Source organism: Accipiter gentilis, chromosome 30, assembly GCF_929443795.1.
Source record: "Accipiter gentilis chromosome 30, bAccGen1.1, whole genome shotgun sequence".
Taxonomy (NCBI): Eukaryota; Metazoa; Chordata; class Aves; order Accipitriformes; family Accipitridae; genus Astur; species Astur gentilis.
The window spans coordinates 11,124,297-11,139,634 of NC_064909.1; the positions used below are offsets into that span (position 1 = coordinate 11,124,297).

Below are 15,338 nucleotides of genomic sequence, written 5' to 3' on the forward strand. Positions count from 1 at the left end.
GTCTAATGTACGCCAAGTAACATTATGAGCTTTCATGCGTAGCCTTCTATACATTAAATGAACAATTTGGTTCACTGTAGATGAACATTTACAGTCATGGGGTAACACAGGAATGTTAATACTAATTTTAATATAACCACAAGCAAGAGTGCTCACAGAGTGCCTTGTGCTTACATAGGACTTCTGTCTTATTTTAAAGTATAATGCATTTGATCGAGTCCTTTTCAGTAAAAATATTTTAATTAGATATGAAACATTTCCCTTCTCTTTTTTGATCAAGTGAAGTGTCAAGATGAAGATTACCTTAATCATGCCATTGGGTTGGGAGGGCTCTGACCATTTTAGCAGCAGAGCCCTGCCATTTTCTTTCTTTTCCACAGTGAAGTTGCTCAGGCCACTGGGTGAAGCTTCCAACGTGCGCACAGATGTCCAGGGGCTTGAAACCTGCCCGGCATTGTTTACAGCTATGACATGAATATGATATGTTGTGAAAGGTTTCAATCCAAATAAATGAGCCTGATGCTGTGTTCCCTGAAGGAAGAATACAGATGTTTGAGTTAGTTAGTTAAAAAAGTAATCAGTATCTATGGTTTATGTCACTTGGAAAATGAGGGCTCAGCTCTGTGTCTCTTCTGATCGCTTTGCAGATACCCCATCTGGTTACCAGGATTTTTTAGTGGGTTTCCATAGCTGAACCTCAAAAAGAAACTCTTAGGCTTTTAAAAAATATCTATCATTATGGTAGAGCCTTTGGAGCCGACTCCTGGGGAGTCCTGCACAGTCCAAATCTCAGCTAGCAAACAACTTAGAGCTCATTCAGCACGTGTCTGAGCTTTGCTCAGCGAGGATGAGAGTGCCTGGTACTCTGAAGGATTCAAGCACATGTTAAAACCTGCGGTATATGAGTGATGCCTGCCACTACAGAATCCTTACACATCTTGTGTGTAGACGCGATGTTTGATAGGCATGCTGGCCTGTTCTAGCTACTTAGAGCTTTGTAATCTGGATAGAAAACAGTGTTTCCAAGAGAACAGTTTCATTTCCTTCCTGAAAATAAAGCCCTTAAAAGCAAAGGGGTGGAGGGGAAGAGAGAGAGGGGGAGGGAGGGAATAAAGTGGTGTCTATGTTCCTGCTTTGTCAAGATGTCGCTTGAGATAAATCCACAAAGTAAGGCGGTTGTGGGGCAACCCGTTGCCTTACAAGAACCCTCCCTGGTTCTCCAGGTTGGAGGAAGCAGCCCTACTGCTGATGGGGCCACAGGCAAGCGGGCTAAGACCCTCCCGGGCGCCAGACCCTCGCCTCGCGCCGGTGGAGAGAGGCTAGCAGGAGCACGGCTGTTTGTGAATCCCACTGGGCTCTGCCAGGGCTGGAAGGGCCGGGGCTGACCTGCCACCACGCCAGACCACAGCCCAGCGCAGGGGCACGCCAGTGGATGCAGACCGAGGGACATCAGCCGTGGCCAGAAGGGGCCAGCGGCATCGCTGCTCATGGCTTTATCCAGCTTACCCCAAACAGCATCTGGCACGGACCCGAAACGGCTTGGACAGGAGGCAAAGCAAGCCTCAGCACAAATTCAGATCGAGGCTGGAAGGCGATACAGCCGTAGTATTGTTTTGAACAGCCACAAAAGATACAGTGGCTAACAAAGAACAGGAGTAACGCGCTTCAGTAGGAGACTGCTCAGATTGGTCTCATCAGAGGAGCGAGGAAGAAAGGAATTCAGCTGATCAGCAATATATTTAATCTCATTTTTAGTTGTGCTTTTGCATTGATTGTATACATCTCAAGAAGACTGCAGGAATTCAGTTTCCTTCCCGTGGCAGAAACAGCTGAAGTCAATTTCCCTGTTTCAGTAAGTCATATTAAGTTGTTAAATGCTAACACTTCCAATTGTTTAATATTTAAACATTTGTTAAGCTATCAGACTCAGAAACAAATTTTAAAGAAATATTAATTTCTTTTTTTAAATATTAAAAGTTAGATTATAAATATTTAAATAGTTATTTCCTCACAACAATGAGTTAGTCTTTTAGATAAATATAGCACAGCATTTGAATGACCATTATGAATATTAAATCTGAAGATGCCACAAGTACAGATTATAAACATACTTTTCTGATAAATGATTCCTTTTTCTGTTAAACAGGGCAAACACTAGCAAGATTAATAATGCAAAAAAGTATAATTCTTTGTTAGGAATTCCCAGTCATCACTGCCAAAAAAGCATAAGCTCAAATGCAAATAGCAATCACCTCGAACAGATTATATATAAAAAAGCTCTGGCTGCTGTGGGACATTTAGAGATATCTTTTGTCATAAGAAACATGGAAAGCATGTGGGCTATAAAGCAAAAACATATGTATATTGTCAATTGCAGCACCTGTTCAATTACAGTTTATTTCAGTATGGAGAATTTAGTTCAGCCCCTAGATGGCAATACTATCAAACACTTTTTGTAACATGAGTACTTAATGATTAACAACGTGCGTTCAGTCATCCAACATACTCAAGGCAGCCATTAAAAAAATAACAAAACTGATTTCATTATAGATTCTTTTAATAAACATTTATGGCTTAGATCCTTGAAAGTGGAAGCGTTCAAACTGCCATAGCCAAAAAACCTATACAGCCGAATGCAAAATTATGAACTGCAGGTTAAAGAACAGAGCTCAAATTGAAGTTCATGCTTAGCATAGAAATCTGGCATCAGAAATTGCGTTGGCACAAAACGTGATTAAAATTAGCTTTACAATTGGATGTAGTCTTTATTAATAGTTTTTATGAGGACAGTTATCTATTAGGTTTTCAAAACAGAACTTTTAAAAGCCTAAAATTTACATTCCATGGTTCGGGGATGGGAAGAAAGGAGCACACAACATTAAATTACTGCCCCTGAACTGCTACACAGAGGCTCTCCGAAGGTACAAACACATTATTACAAACATCATACAAAAAGCAATGGCTCTGCTTTCTAATCAGCTGCATTATCAGAGTGGGCTTCTGTGACAGCAATGCTACAAAACACTTGATTTCTTTTTTTCAACAGAAAACCGGCATATTTTTCATCACCCTCTACCATTTTCCCACTAAACCCCAAGATTTAATTATTTACAATCCTCACCACACTTTGAAATGAAACAAGGATGGAGGGATTTCCTTGCCTGCAGTTCATCATGTTCTCTGGAGACTGCTAAACCATTCCTTCCAGGGATGACTTTTATCCCTGGCTCCTACAGATACTTCTTGAAGAGCAAACGGTTTACATGTATTTTTGTTTTGTTTGGTTTGAAGTAAGCTCAGGGGACGTACTCCCAGAATACAGAGCCACATTTTCTCCCCCTGCACTGCTGCCATTGCCATTTGTGAATTTGCTCAGCTCAAAGGCTGATGCTGAAAAGAGGATGGATGGCAGTCTCGGTGATTCATTTTAAGAATTACTTTATGTCCTCCCATGACATTTTCATCCGAGAAATACTGTCCTGCTGGAATGGTCAAATATAAATAGCAAAATACACCTTGCAAAGGATAGCACTGTAACCTTTGGCTTCAGCGGACAACGACGCAGCATTAAACAGGTGCAGGATCGAAATCATTGCCTGGAATATTCTTCCAGTCTTTGTCTGCAAAGCCATGAGCTCATATATCCCATGTTTACACACTGCTAACAGTCCAGATTTCATTCACCATTAAAAGAAAACCAACAAAATAAAATTTTAATGCGAACATTAAGATGTTCGTAGACTGACTGACCATGAAATCCAATGGACTACAAGCCCATGCCCTCTTTTCTCTGTCTCCTACTGCGAAGCATTCTCACTCATTCAGTCATTAAATTAAGAATAATCCAGCAAACATTTAAGTGTGTGCACTCTCGCATTCCTCCTATAAGGCCCGTCCTTTCAATGTAAACACTACAGAAACAGACACCTGAGGCAAGCTGTGATGAGCCACCATGATCCCATCCCCGCGCTGCAGCCCAGAGCCCAGCCTTTGACACGGCCCTTGCTTTTGGCAGCCCCGTCCCCTTCCTTTGCGCAGTGCTGGCAGCACCACTGCTGCTCCAGGCAGGATGGTACCTTTGGCTTTGCTGTGTAAAATGCTTCACGCGCTGGCAGTGGCAGCACAAGCTGTTAACAGCAACAAATAAATACACTCCTTGGCTAATTCCACTCTTCTAACTGTAAATTAGGATAAAAGTTATTTAAAATAAAACCTTGTTTTAACACATTTTTCAAAACATAAAACGAGAGAACATGAATCATGAATAATGTATCCGACAAGATTTGCTTCAGATTGCCTTTTTTGTTTGTTTATTTTTTAATTCATGAGCACAGAAGTCACTTAAAGTCTGGAAACAAATTAGCATAGTCTTTCATGCCGTTCAAAGGCAGCGGCATCCATAATGCAAGGTGCCTGCCTTCTTGCTACCTCTCGGTGCTCCTCCCGGGCACGGGCAAGGCTGCGCAGCCTTCAAGGGTCTGATGATTTTACACTGCCTACTGTGATTGCTTTTGACTACTTGAAGTGCCCCTAAGGTGGCAACAGGGTCAAGAGGTCTTTGTAGGTTGAAAATGATCAAAAATTAGCATTGATCTGTAGCTGTCAATAATACTCTGCGCGGGTGGACTCCCTGCACAAATGTTTAAACTGCATACAACTACACAACCTAGTCATCTTTGAGCCTATCGATCTGATGAAGCAGCACTTTCCAGTGGTGTCACTCTGGGCTTTTCCTCTCTTTTCAAGGCAGGCCAGCTTACCCAGTTGCCCGGGTCTCAGGGCATGAGTTCAAAACATGACAGATAGAGACATCAGAAGACGTGGGAACGTCTGAAGAGCTGCCCAACAGGCAGCTTGAGTATGTGTCCCTTCTTCAGGGGTAATCATCAAAACTCACCAAGTCATCACCAGCCACATTAAGGTTAGGCTCTTGTTTCTTCTCTCTCCCTATCTTATCTTTGTACAGTAATCCCTATTTGGCAGGTATCTTTGATACTGATTAAAAAGCTAGCCCATTCTTTCTGTGAGTCTCTAACTAAACCCAGTGCCATCAGACACTACCCCACTGGTAATGGTAGCAGTGGTACAGGGACCCAAACCTGTTCTTTTGTAACCTGCAGACATAAATGATGGGAAGGTAATTCAGTATGACAATCCCTTGCCTACAAAGGCAGAGATGCTGAACTCTCCCTAGACAAGGGAGGAGAAAGCTATGGTCTCCTGGCAGTCAGGATGTTAATCTGACCATCCTCCAAAGCCAATTTTCAAATTCTCCATCAAGGAAGTCAAACAGATTCCTCCACAAGTGACGGAAGTGACAGGGAATGCTTAGGGTTTTACTAGAGATACTCAGTTTATCCTCACCTTTGTCATCATCCTCTTATCCAGTTCCCCATCTAATCCAGATTCTCTGCTGTTTTCTGCAAAGCACCGGGACCGCTTCCACCTTGACTTGGATGTTCACTCTTATTTCCCAGCCTACTTCTTAGCCCATGCCTTCACTCTAAAAATTGCACTGGGTTCATATTCATATGCAATCCCTAACTTGTCCTTTGGGTTGCCTTCCTTCTCAGGCTTATATCATGCACAACTGTACCTTTTTAATTTAAAAAATCTACTCTTTTCCTAAAGCCTTATGCTCAAATTCACAAGGATATAACTTACAGATACACAAGTAATCTATGAGTCCCTTCCTGTAGCAGTGTGGACTGGAATATAAATTCCCATGGTAGTACTGAAAAATCTCAAAGGTTAGGCAAACAGAAGCCAAAGTGTTATTCATTTTTACCAGAAATTATCTTGCCTAGAGGTGACCAGAATTTCCATTTTTACCAGAAATGGATGTTGCACTATTTTCCTCCCAATTTGTTTTAAAAAAATTTTAAGATTCTTTCATGATTTTTTTTTTGGTAAATTTCACTCCTAAAATTTTATATTTTAAGAACTTTGCAATTCATTTCAGAATTTTAAGATTGCCTTTCAACACGTATTTTTCATTTTTAATCATCATTATATTATTTGATATTACCCAACAGGCATTCAATAGCAGTAACATGTACCACATTGGTGATAATTTTTATGGTATATGAAAAAACAATTACTATGAAAGAAAACGAAATAAACATTTAAATAAAAGTTTTAAGTTTGTAAAACCCCAGACATTTCCTTATTAAAACTAAAATAATTTTGAAACATTTTTGCCCAGGGAATATTCTTCCAAATTGTCTTTCATTTTGATGAAAAGGCACTCTTCCTTTCCCAGCCCTGATATGGATTGATGCAGTCTTTTCTTCCACGGTGGCTAGGAAGTGACATTGAGGAATTCATTATATTTGAGCTCGCTTTTTTTATAAATAAACTTATGAAAATTTATTTTAAAAATATTTTAGAATAGGTTCAAGTTACAATGTAAGGCACATAAAATGGCTTCTTTATTAAAACATAAGCTTTGATTACATGATCATTCATAAACTAGTCTTTCCTTGAGATTCCTGGCAAACTTAATGCTTTTTCTTTTTTTTTTTAACTTTAAGAATGTTTTTGTAATTTATTTTTAAAACAAATGGTAGTTTTGCTATCAGCATCAGAGAACACTAGTTGTCTATCATCTGTGACTCCATGCTCCCGACCTTTCCTAACAGTACCACGCTAGCAGCTTTTTTTAAAATAAAAAAACCTAATTAGCAGACGCTGTTTCACTCAGCACATAACTGAATCATTTCTTATAAGAATAGTCCTACATAGGCTTGTGGACTATACCGGGGAGAAACCTTTAGAAACAGCAGTAATCTAAGTTTAAAATGTTCTGCAAATAACAACAATTAATACCTGATACAGAAATATCACATTGCAATTCATTTTCCTCCTTTCTGGCAGAGCACGTAAGGAACTGTGAATTGCGTGTAGCTGAATCTGTCTAGTGGAGTTGGTGCCTATTTTCACAGTAGACAGTTTTCTTTCCTGGCACACCTTGGGACCTGCTGCAGTCTCACCAGGCATCTGAATCCTCAGCTTTGACTTGAATGCATTGCACATTAAAATGAAATCAAGCACATTTAGCAGCTGCATTCAGTCACTGTATTGGCCTTCGTGTAGCAGTACACTTTTAAACCACCAACAATGTTGCACTTTTCCTGGTAAAACCTTAAAAAAACCCCTCTTTGGACAAAGTCAACGCTTCAGTAGCCTTCTCCATGCTATTTCAGTAAGCTGTCCTCTCCTCTCCTCTTTTCTTCTCTTTTCTTTTCTTTCATAATTATTTATTTAAAATTCATCAAACATCACTGACTGCCACCTTCTCAAAAACGTATTTGCATCTGTATTTGTCTAATTTGTGCTAAGAAATATTGAAATCCAAAAAGAGATTTTTCTGCATGACTAAATACATCACATAAACCAAAATATCAATGACACGACATTCCACTATAGACACCATCTAGAGGACGATGTCAACATGTTTTCCTAACATTAATATTTTATCTCCAACAACACTCACAAGACCTACTGTATAATAAACCATAGTTTTGCACCTTCCTCCCCCTGCCCCCATTTTTCCATTTTAAACCATGTTTATTATTCCTCATTCTGAGAAAGTGATGGAGAAGGAAAGGAGAAGCTTTTTTTATAAATTAGATACATGATGGACTGTTTTCCCCAAACTTTGGTTTTGGTCAGTTCAAATCTGACATCTTTATTTAACCTGAATGATACTTTTTGCTTTCAGTAATCATTCTGGATATGAAGAATTAGACTAAATATCTCTTAAAAATAAGACAGGCAGAATCTGAAGCAAAAATTTTAATACTATTTCTTTGAGATACAATAAAGCAAGAGATAAAATACTTAAACCCCATGGAAAAATAATTATGTGTCACCCTCAGTAAAATGTACATGTATTTTATGTCCTGGTCCTTAGCTGAGTGAGGCATGCTTTGTGGAGGGGCTGATGGGAGTGAGAGAGGATAGAAAAGATATATCAGCAAAGACTTCATGGTATATGAAATCCAGCATCATATTAAAGCAATGTCAAACCCTATAGGATTGAGCTGGGAGTTTTTTGTGATGTTCCAAATTCACACATTGTGTAATCTGGAATCTGCATAAACTCATCAAGGCATTGCAGAACTTCCAGTTTGTTGAGTCTGCCTTGGTCACAAGGGGAATGCGAATGAATGATCCTTGAGATGGAGCTTTATAATCTGGGATGGAAACATGTCTTCAGGGAAGGTAAAAGCTAGGAAAGGCAAGTATGCAAACTGGCTGGTGTATATATCTCTACATTACAACTAGTGCACTCATACAGCTGAACTCAGGAATATGTTTAAAATAAGTACCACACATAGTACTCCTGCAGCAACTTTCCATCCACTATTTGTTAATATTTAGGAGTGGTGTTCCTCTCATGGATTTGTTCTATGGTTTTTGTAGGCATGGCAAAAGAAAGAAAACCCACTGCTGCTGTAAAACAGCAGCTAGAGCCTAAGGGCTCAAACCTGCAAATGGTAGGGGGTACATCCCTTAATATGGAGCATTAGGGGGTTAATGTTATATTTTTCTTAATGCCATAAACCGTATTTTCCATTTGATATATTGGCTGTTGGCCAGAATGAAGTTAGATGCTTTTGTCAGAACAAACAAAATCTGGACTGCCACATTGGTGCAGTCAGTGTTGTCTTAATCTCGAATCTTTTTTTTTTTTTTTTTTTTTTTTTCTGGTAATGCCCAGAGTAGCAGGTGTTTTGCAGAAGGGCTTTTGTAATTTTAAACCAACATAATAAAACCATGGATGTTTTTGTAATCCATAAAAATGGATAATTTAGGTACCTGAACTTCTCAACTCAAGGTATCTTGTGGCAATCAGTTTTATTTTGGTGTAGAAAGAACATGCCCTTGTCATTATCAAATGTTTTGGCTTTTGGTTTCATTTGAAGTTTTGTTTTTCAAGCATTCACATTGCTCCTCTATGACATTTGTGATTACATATATCTGTGCCATAAGCCACCTTCTTCATCTCCTTTCAAACGATGTCGTATATGATATTGTGAAGAAAAGTGGCTCTGAACACCCTAAAACTTCTCCCATCTGATCTCAAAATGACCTGGGCACGGTATCCGAAGGCTTCTATTTTCTGTAAAATTTGAAAAAGACAGTTTGGCTGTGGTTTTGGTGAATGGAAAACAGAGAGGGGAAACCCCTTGGTTTTCCCCTATAAATGCAATTATTTTCAATTTCTGCCTTTGCATAGCTCAACAGCCATAATGGAGCAAAAGAAATGTAAAGAGAAAAAAAAGTTGGAAGAAAATCTTTAAGGGGACTTATACAAGGACAATCTGAATCTTAACATAGATTGCAGGTGAACTCCCACATCAGTTTCCTTGAAAATGCCACTGAATGTCAGTTGTGCTCCATAAAATTAAGACTTTGCAGTTATATATGACTTTTCGTCATAGGTTCTCACATCGTGTTACAAACATTAATTAATTAAGTCTCAGGATATCCCCCTGTGTTACTGTATGCAGCTTCAAGAAGCTATCATTATTGTTTTAGATCCCATTTTACACAGGTACGATAGATGTGTCATATTATTGTTAAATGCAAGCTTACTTTATTCCCTTTTCTCTATCGTTCTGAGTCCTTGTCTCTCTCACCCAACATGCAAAAAAGAGCAGTTCTAACTGCTGCTAAGTAGAGGAAGATAACACGGCCTCAAGGCAATTCACAGCTTTAAATCCCTGCTTTCTGCCAACACAATGGAAAATAAAAGCAACTTTTTAAAGGAGACTAAAAGGTTTTTACTTCCTACTGTTTTATTCTTTTTTAGTCTGCCCTGTACTGAACAGTCCTAGTTTTTCATTCAAACTTTGCCTGCTATATATGTAATCACTTCTGAGAGATATTAAAAGGTAAGCATAAACAATTTACTTGGAGCTACATTATAAAGGCCAGAGTTTAGTCTTAACATATGGTTGAACTTAAAATGTCACCTTCAAAACAAAGTGGGTATTTTAAAAAATGATGGGCCAAAACGTATACAAGCCCCTACCTTTTGAAAGGCCTTCCTTCACCAGGTTTTTCATTCCTTCCCTTAATGCTTTACACTTCCTACATGAAAATGCCTGCTCGCTAAATAGAGACAGGCTGAAAGTAAAAGGAAGTGTGCAGGTAGCAGTTTGGGAAAGGCGCAGTCCAATTATGCCAATCCATGCCAGGAAAAAGATTCGCTCTGCACCTTTTTGTACAGAGCAGTCACTCTTAGCAGAAGGCCAGAAGCACACTGCTTATGCAGGTAGGGATGCCCTCTCTCTCTTCTGTAGCTGGCGGAAAGTTCAGCCTACCATCTGAATATTAGCAGGGGATATTGATTAGACATAATGCTTTGGGGACATATTCCTCAGCAAAGCACAGCTTTCCATCAAAATACTGAGCGGTTCAGCAGAGATCTGACACCTTCCTTCCAGAACTTGCGGGATGTTCCCCCAGGTTAGGAGCAGGGGGTTGCTAAAGGAGATCCCTGCTGTTACTGCTCATATAAGCTAGTGAAAAACCTCAAGTAGCCTGAAAAGCCTCTGTGTCACACGATGGTAAGAGGAACAAAAATCTTGTTTACCCACTGCAGCTGCTATGGACGGCACTGTTGATGAAAATCATGAAGTTCAAGAAAGATTAAGTTAGATATCATTGTGTCCCTTAGCAGCTATGTCTTGCCATATGAAGGCTCAGAATCAACTCCACACCAAGCAAAGGGTTGAAAAGAAGACAAGAAGAAAGAGCGGTTATAGAGTTTGGTGGAGTAACTGGAAGAGAAGCTGCTTGCAGGTTTAATGGCTTGAAACCAAGTGAACCCAGTGGATGGATGAACTTCCAGATCTTCCTAGGATCATACGGCTACAATTCCTTTCAGCTTAAGCCTCTTAAGGCACACCATTGGGAAGAAACTCACCTTGACACAGCATATGAAGCTGTGTCTGCAGACTGCCCATTCCCATTTTCTATGCTGTCAGACCAACACTAAACTCATATACATACACAGAAAAGTAGACAGCTAAATCTGCTGCACTGTGAACAGGAAAAGCAGCTGGCTAGCTTCGCTTTTAAACGTTAATGCATAAATAAAACAGAATCTTTAATCATGTCTATTCATGTGGTTACACATTCATTAGTTCTTTCTAGTGTGGCTTGGGCTTCTCGGTGCAAAGCTCCTGCCAACAGTGAAGAGAGTCTGAGCTGCCTGTGACTTGCAGTAGTTAGGAAAGAGATGAAAGATGTAAATTCTGAAATATTACTTGAAAACTGAAGCATTGCAAGTTTAGTTCAGATTCTGTATTTTCCTTGGATATTTAACTTACTTGGGGAATTAAAATAGATCACTAAGTCAACAAGTATGTAGTTAAGCTTAGTACAAAACAAATTGTGCTGATTTCAGAATTGAAAATGTCTTTACAGCACATTATTGACTTCAGCATATTAACTTGTAAATCCACTAGTTTCACTGTCTCATCTATTGATTAGCTGCATGTATGCATGTTATAAATGAGCAATCCAAAAAGACATTACTACCATTTAGTCTTTTTGGGCCAGACTTATAAATGTATTCAAGTGCTCAAAGATGAAGATGGCCACTATGGGAAAAAGAGCTCCTACATTCTGACACAAAACTTGTGTAGCTAGTGTCCTTGGTTGCTCTCTATACTCTCTTCAGAGGAAAGGAGGTTCCTCCAATGGGAAAGTAAGATGTTTATGCTTAACTTCTGTTTTGAATAGCCTGTCAGAAAAGCCTCACTCTCTCTCAAGACAGATTAGACAGACTAGCCTACACTGGCCATCTAAAGTAAGTTTTTTAGAATTCAGAGCTGTGACTTTTGCTTAAATTCACTCAAGACTCAAAGAGCCAAGAAGCCAGTGACAACATTTTCAATCAGCACATGGCAACAGACCATAGAGGTGAACTCTTTCTTTTTTCTTAAGGTGAAACAGAAAACTATTGATAGCTTCAGAAGTTAAACTGCAGTCGTTTCAAAACACTTCAAAATCAACAGAAGTTTCCTTTTGACTCTTCAAGGATCCTGGATCAGGATCTTCATAAGTAGAGGAACAAAACTAAATGGTGTATGTAGATGGTATTCAGCCAGAATGGTTTGGGTTTAGTTAATCCATAATATTGAAGCAAACATCCCTGACTCCTAATTTCCATGCATAAGTCAACATGTTGGCTTGGATCTTCAGTCCAAGATGATGCTACTCAAGGCAGAGTGTTTTAAAATTTCCATTGACACCCTCAAACCAAATTAAATTGCTTTGTTAACAAACCCTTGTAATGGTAAGTGTTGTAATGCTTCTATGCAGGACCAGAAAGATGAAAAATCCAGTATGCTAAAGAGCTGTTGCAAATTTTTGTCTCAGAAATGTCCTATTTTAAAATTCACATGTTCTCAGCAATATTTGTCCTCAAAGGGGGCACTGTATTTGACATCAAAGCAACTAGAGCACAAACTATTGTGTTACCTGGTGGAAAAGGTGATGTTTTTCTTCTCATTTGCTCTCAGGGTCTCTATTCAGTCTTTTTAGGCCAAGACTTTCCAGTAACATTAAGCACAGCACTTAAACATGTCACTGTCTTAAGCTACAACTATAGCATAAATCTCATGATCTATTGGTACATCACAGGTCTAGCATTCCTAGCATAGAGTAGCATTAAAGAAAAATCTAAATTATCATCTGTCTTGAACCCCTGAAGAGAAAACAATATAAAATAATTTTATGATACCATAATGACAAGAATAATACTTCACTTCATCTGGGAAAAGATGCGTTCTAGACTTCTCATTAATTCTTTTTTAAAGGCTGTTGAAACGCAGGAGCTCTGCAAAGTTTCATTCCTTTTGTTTGTGCAGAGTAAAGTTTTCTTTATAGCAAAAATACAGAAAATTTATCACTGCAAGGAGTCCACTTCCCTCACTGTCTTGCTATATTAAATCTGCATTTGCAATTCCGATTTTGTGGGACAATTGTAAACTTGGTACCTTTCTTGCAGCCACTAGAGTAGCATATCTACACCGCGTGGAGGATTTGGCTCAGGCTAGGAACTCTGCTCTGGATGGGAAAAAAGAATTGGTGCATTCAAACCTGCAGGAATCGGACTTGGAAAAATAGTTGGAGCAAAATTCAGAAGCAAAATGAGTAATGATTTGTGATATGCTCCAGTAGGTTAAATAGATACTGGGACCTCTGTTCATCTTCCTGTTGTGAATATATGACTCCTGGGAGTCCTTTTTGGCACACATGAAACAGACACTTCAGGGGTCTCATTCAGATGGACCATACCCCAGCAGTAACATTGTCTCTGTTAGGGTAGTGTGGGTACAGAAGTGTTTAGAAGACATATGTGCTACATAAAGAAAGAAGGTGGAGCAGCCATGGATTAGTTTAAGAAAAGACATCCTACAGCTGCAAAGCCAAATTGCTTAGGGGAGGCTACTGTGCTGAAAGGTCGAGCTGCTGCTCTTGCACCAGTCATAAGTTGCCTTAAGTGGACATGTAAGTGTTTGTTTGTCTTCCAAGGCTTTGCCTGCCTAACTACACAGCCCCCAGTAATACAAGACCTTTAAAGGATATTACCTGACTGAAGCAGAGTCCTGCCTGTTGTAAGGACTGCAGAATATCTGGAAATAGAAAGAAGTTCCTAACAAAAATCTGAAAAAGACAGAAGTTATTTTCTACTAGATCCTCAGGATGGGAATTAATTCCTACTCCCTGTATCACTCATTATAGTCTGTAAATGGTGGTCTTAGAAAGGAAGGGCTGAGAAAGGAAAGGAAGGGAGGGAGAAACAAGTTTCCACAGTCTTGATGGAGGGAGTAAAGCAGCCTGCAGTTGCCAGAGGTATAACAGATGATGTTTGATGCCCTAAAGGCTGCAATATAGCTAGCACCTGCTGCTATGGTGAAAAGAATTTCTCTGAATCCGGTAGCAACTTTGGCAGGAAGGTGAGAAAAAATTCTCTGACTCTGGTAGCGACTTTGGCAGAGATTCTTCCAGCAAGATCTCCACTTCATGGCTAAAAACCTTCTCTCCATGCTCATAGTTTTTCTTGGCACTCATAAAGCAGTTCAATGAGCATATCCTTTCCTAGTCTTCCAGCCCATCAGATGCTGGTAGAGGGATATCTGTACCAATCTCTCTCTTCCTTTAAAGACTGAAGAGAGTGTATTTGATGAATGCTAAAGAAACAGGCTTAAAACTACAATACTGTTTTTACAGTTAAGCAATAAGATCCATCCATTACAGGTGCATTTGACTAGAGTAAAATATACTTAGATGTTCCAGATCCCATTTGGCATGCATTTCTGTAATTTTGATCACATAAAAAGTTCAAGATGCTGAGGGAAATCCTTACAGTTTGTGATGGAATAAACTAAAAAATTGGACTTTGTTTCCTCCTAATACAGATTACATGTATGTAAACTAACCCCACACATTGTACATAGGAAGTTTTCAGACTACCATCCTCACAAAAGTCTACTACTTTCTGCCTTTGGTTTCTTTGGAAACCAACCAACCATGAATGACTTTTGTTTTGGTGCTTTCATTTGTGTTCATATTGGTACTGAGAAGCAGGAAGGACAGACATAAAGACTGTTTTGAACTTCATTGAATCTGATTAGCTGTCTGGTTTGGGGTCAATTTAAATTTGTCAAGAGTAAAAGAAGTCCCCTGTCATCTTTTCCCTGTTCCACACACAAATGAGATCTTCACATGATTCAGAAACTCTGCTAGGTTTGAAGACAAATGCAAGAGCTGCCTGCCAGCTCATTCACCAAAAGCCAACCCAGTCATCTAACTCGCAATCTCCCTTCATCCATTCGTCTGTTTGACATCGCTCAGTTGTGTTTTCAACATTGTCAAAGCTCATTTCAACCAGCATGAAGCTCCAGCAAGAACCGGGTGCCCTTGCAAGGGTGTGGAAGTTTCTGTCTTCAAAGGTGCACAGGCAGGGGACGCAGCAGCAGCAGCTCCACCTGCTCAGCTGACCCAGAAAGACAGGGTCCAAGGGAGGGGTGGCAGCAGTGGGGCGCAGGACCCCTTGGTTCCCAGCAGCCACCTCTACAAAACGGTACAGACCCCTCCAAGTGCACCTCCCCTGAACCACTGATGTGCACCCAGTCAGCCAGATCCCAAGCTGGTAACATGGTTGTGCTAGGTTATTTTACCAAAAGGTCTGGCATATATGAACTATTAAAATCTGCACATGGTTTAAAGTAGAAGTGGTCAAACTCAATATTCCAAAATGGCATTTATTATAAACTTACGTGATTTTTCCATTTTGTAAGGCCATCTCAGAG

General features: G+C 39.6%; 1 protein-coding gene across 4 annotated transcripts in view; it reads right to left on the reverse strand.

The window, feature by feature from the left end:
• Window positions 1-15,338, reverse strand: part of USH2A (usherin) — a 394,090-nt gene that overhangs the window by 29,724 nt on the left and 349,028 nt on the right. For all 4 annotated transcript variants that reach the window (XM_049833600.1, XM_049833601.1, XM_049833602.1 and 1 more), the window contains one exon: window positions 304-531. In XM_049833600.1, the coding sequence (XP_049689557.1) occupies window positions 304-531 (228 nt within the window). The remainder of the gene's footprint in view (window positions 1-303; window positions 532-15,338) is intronic.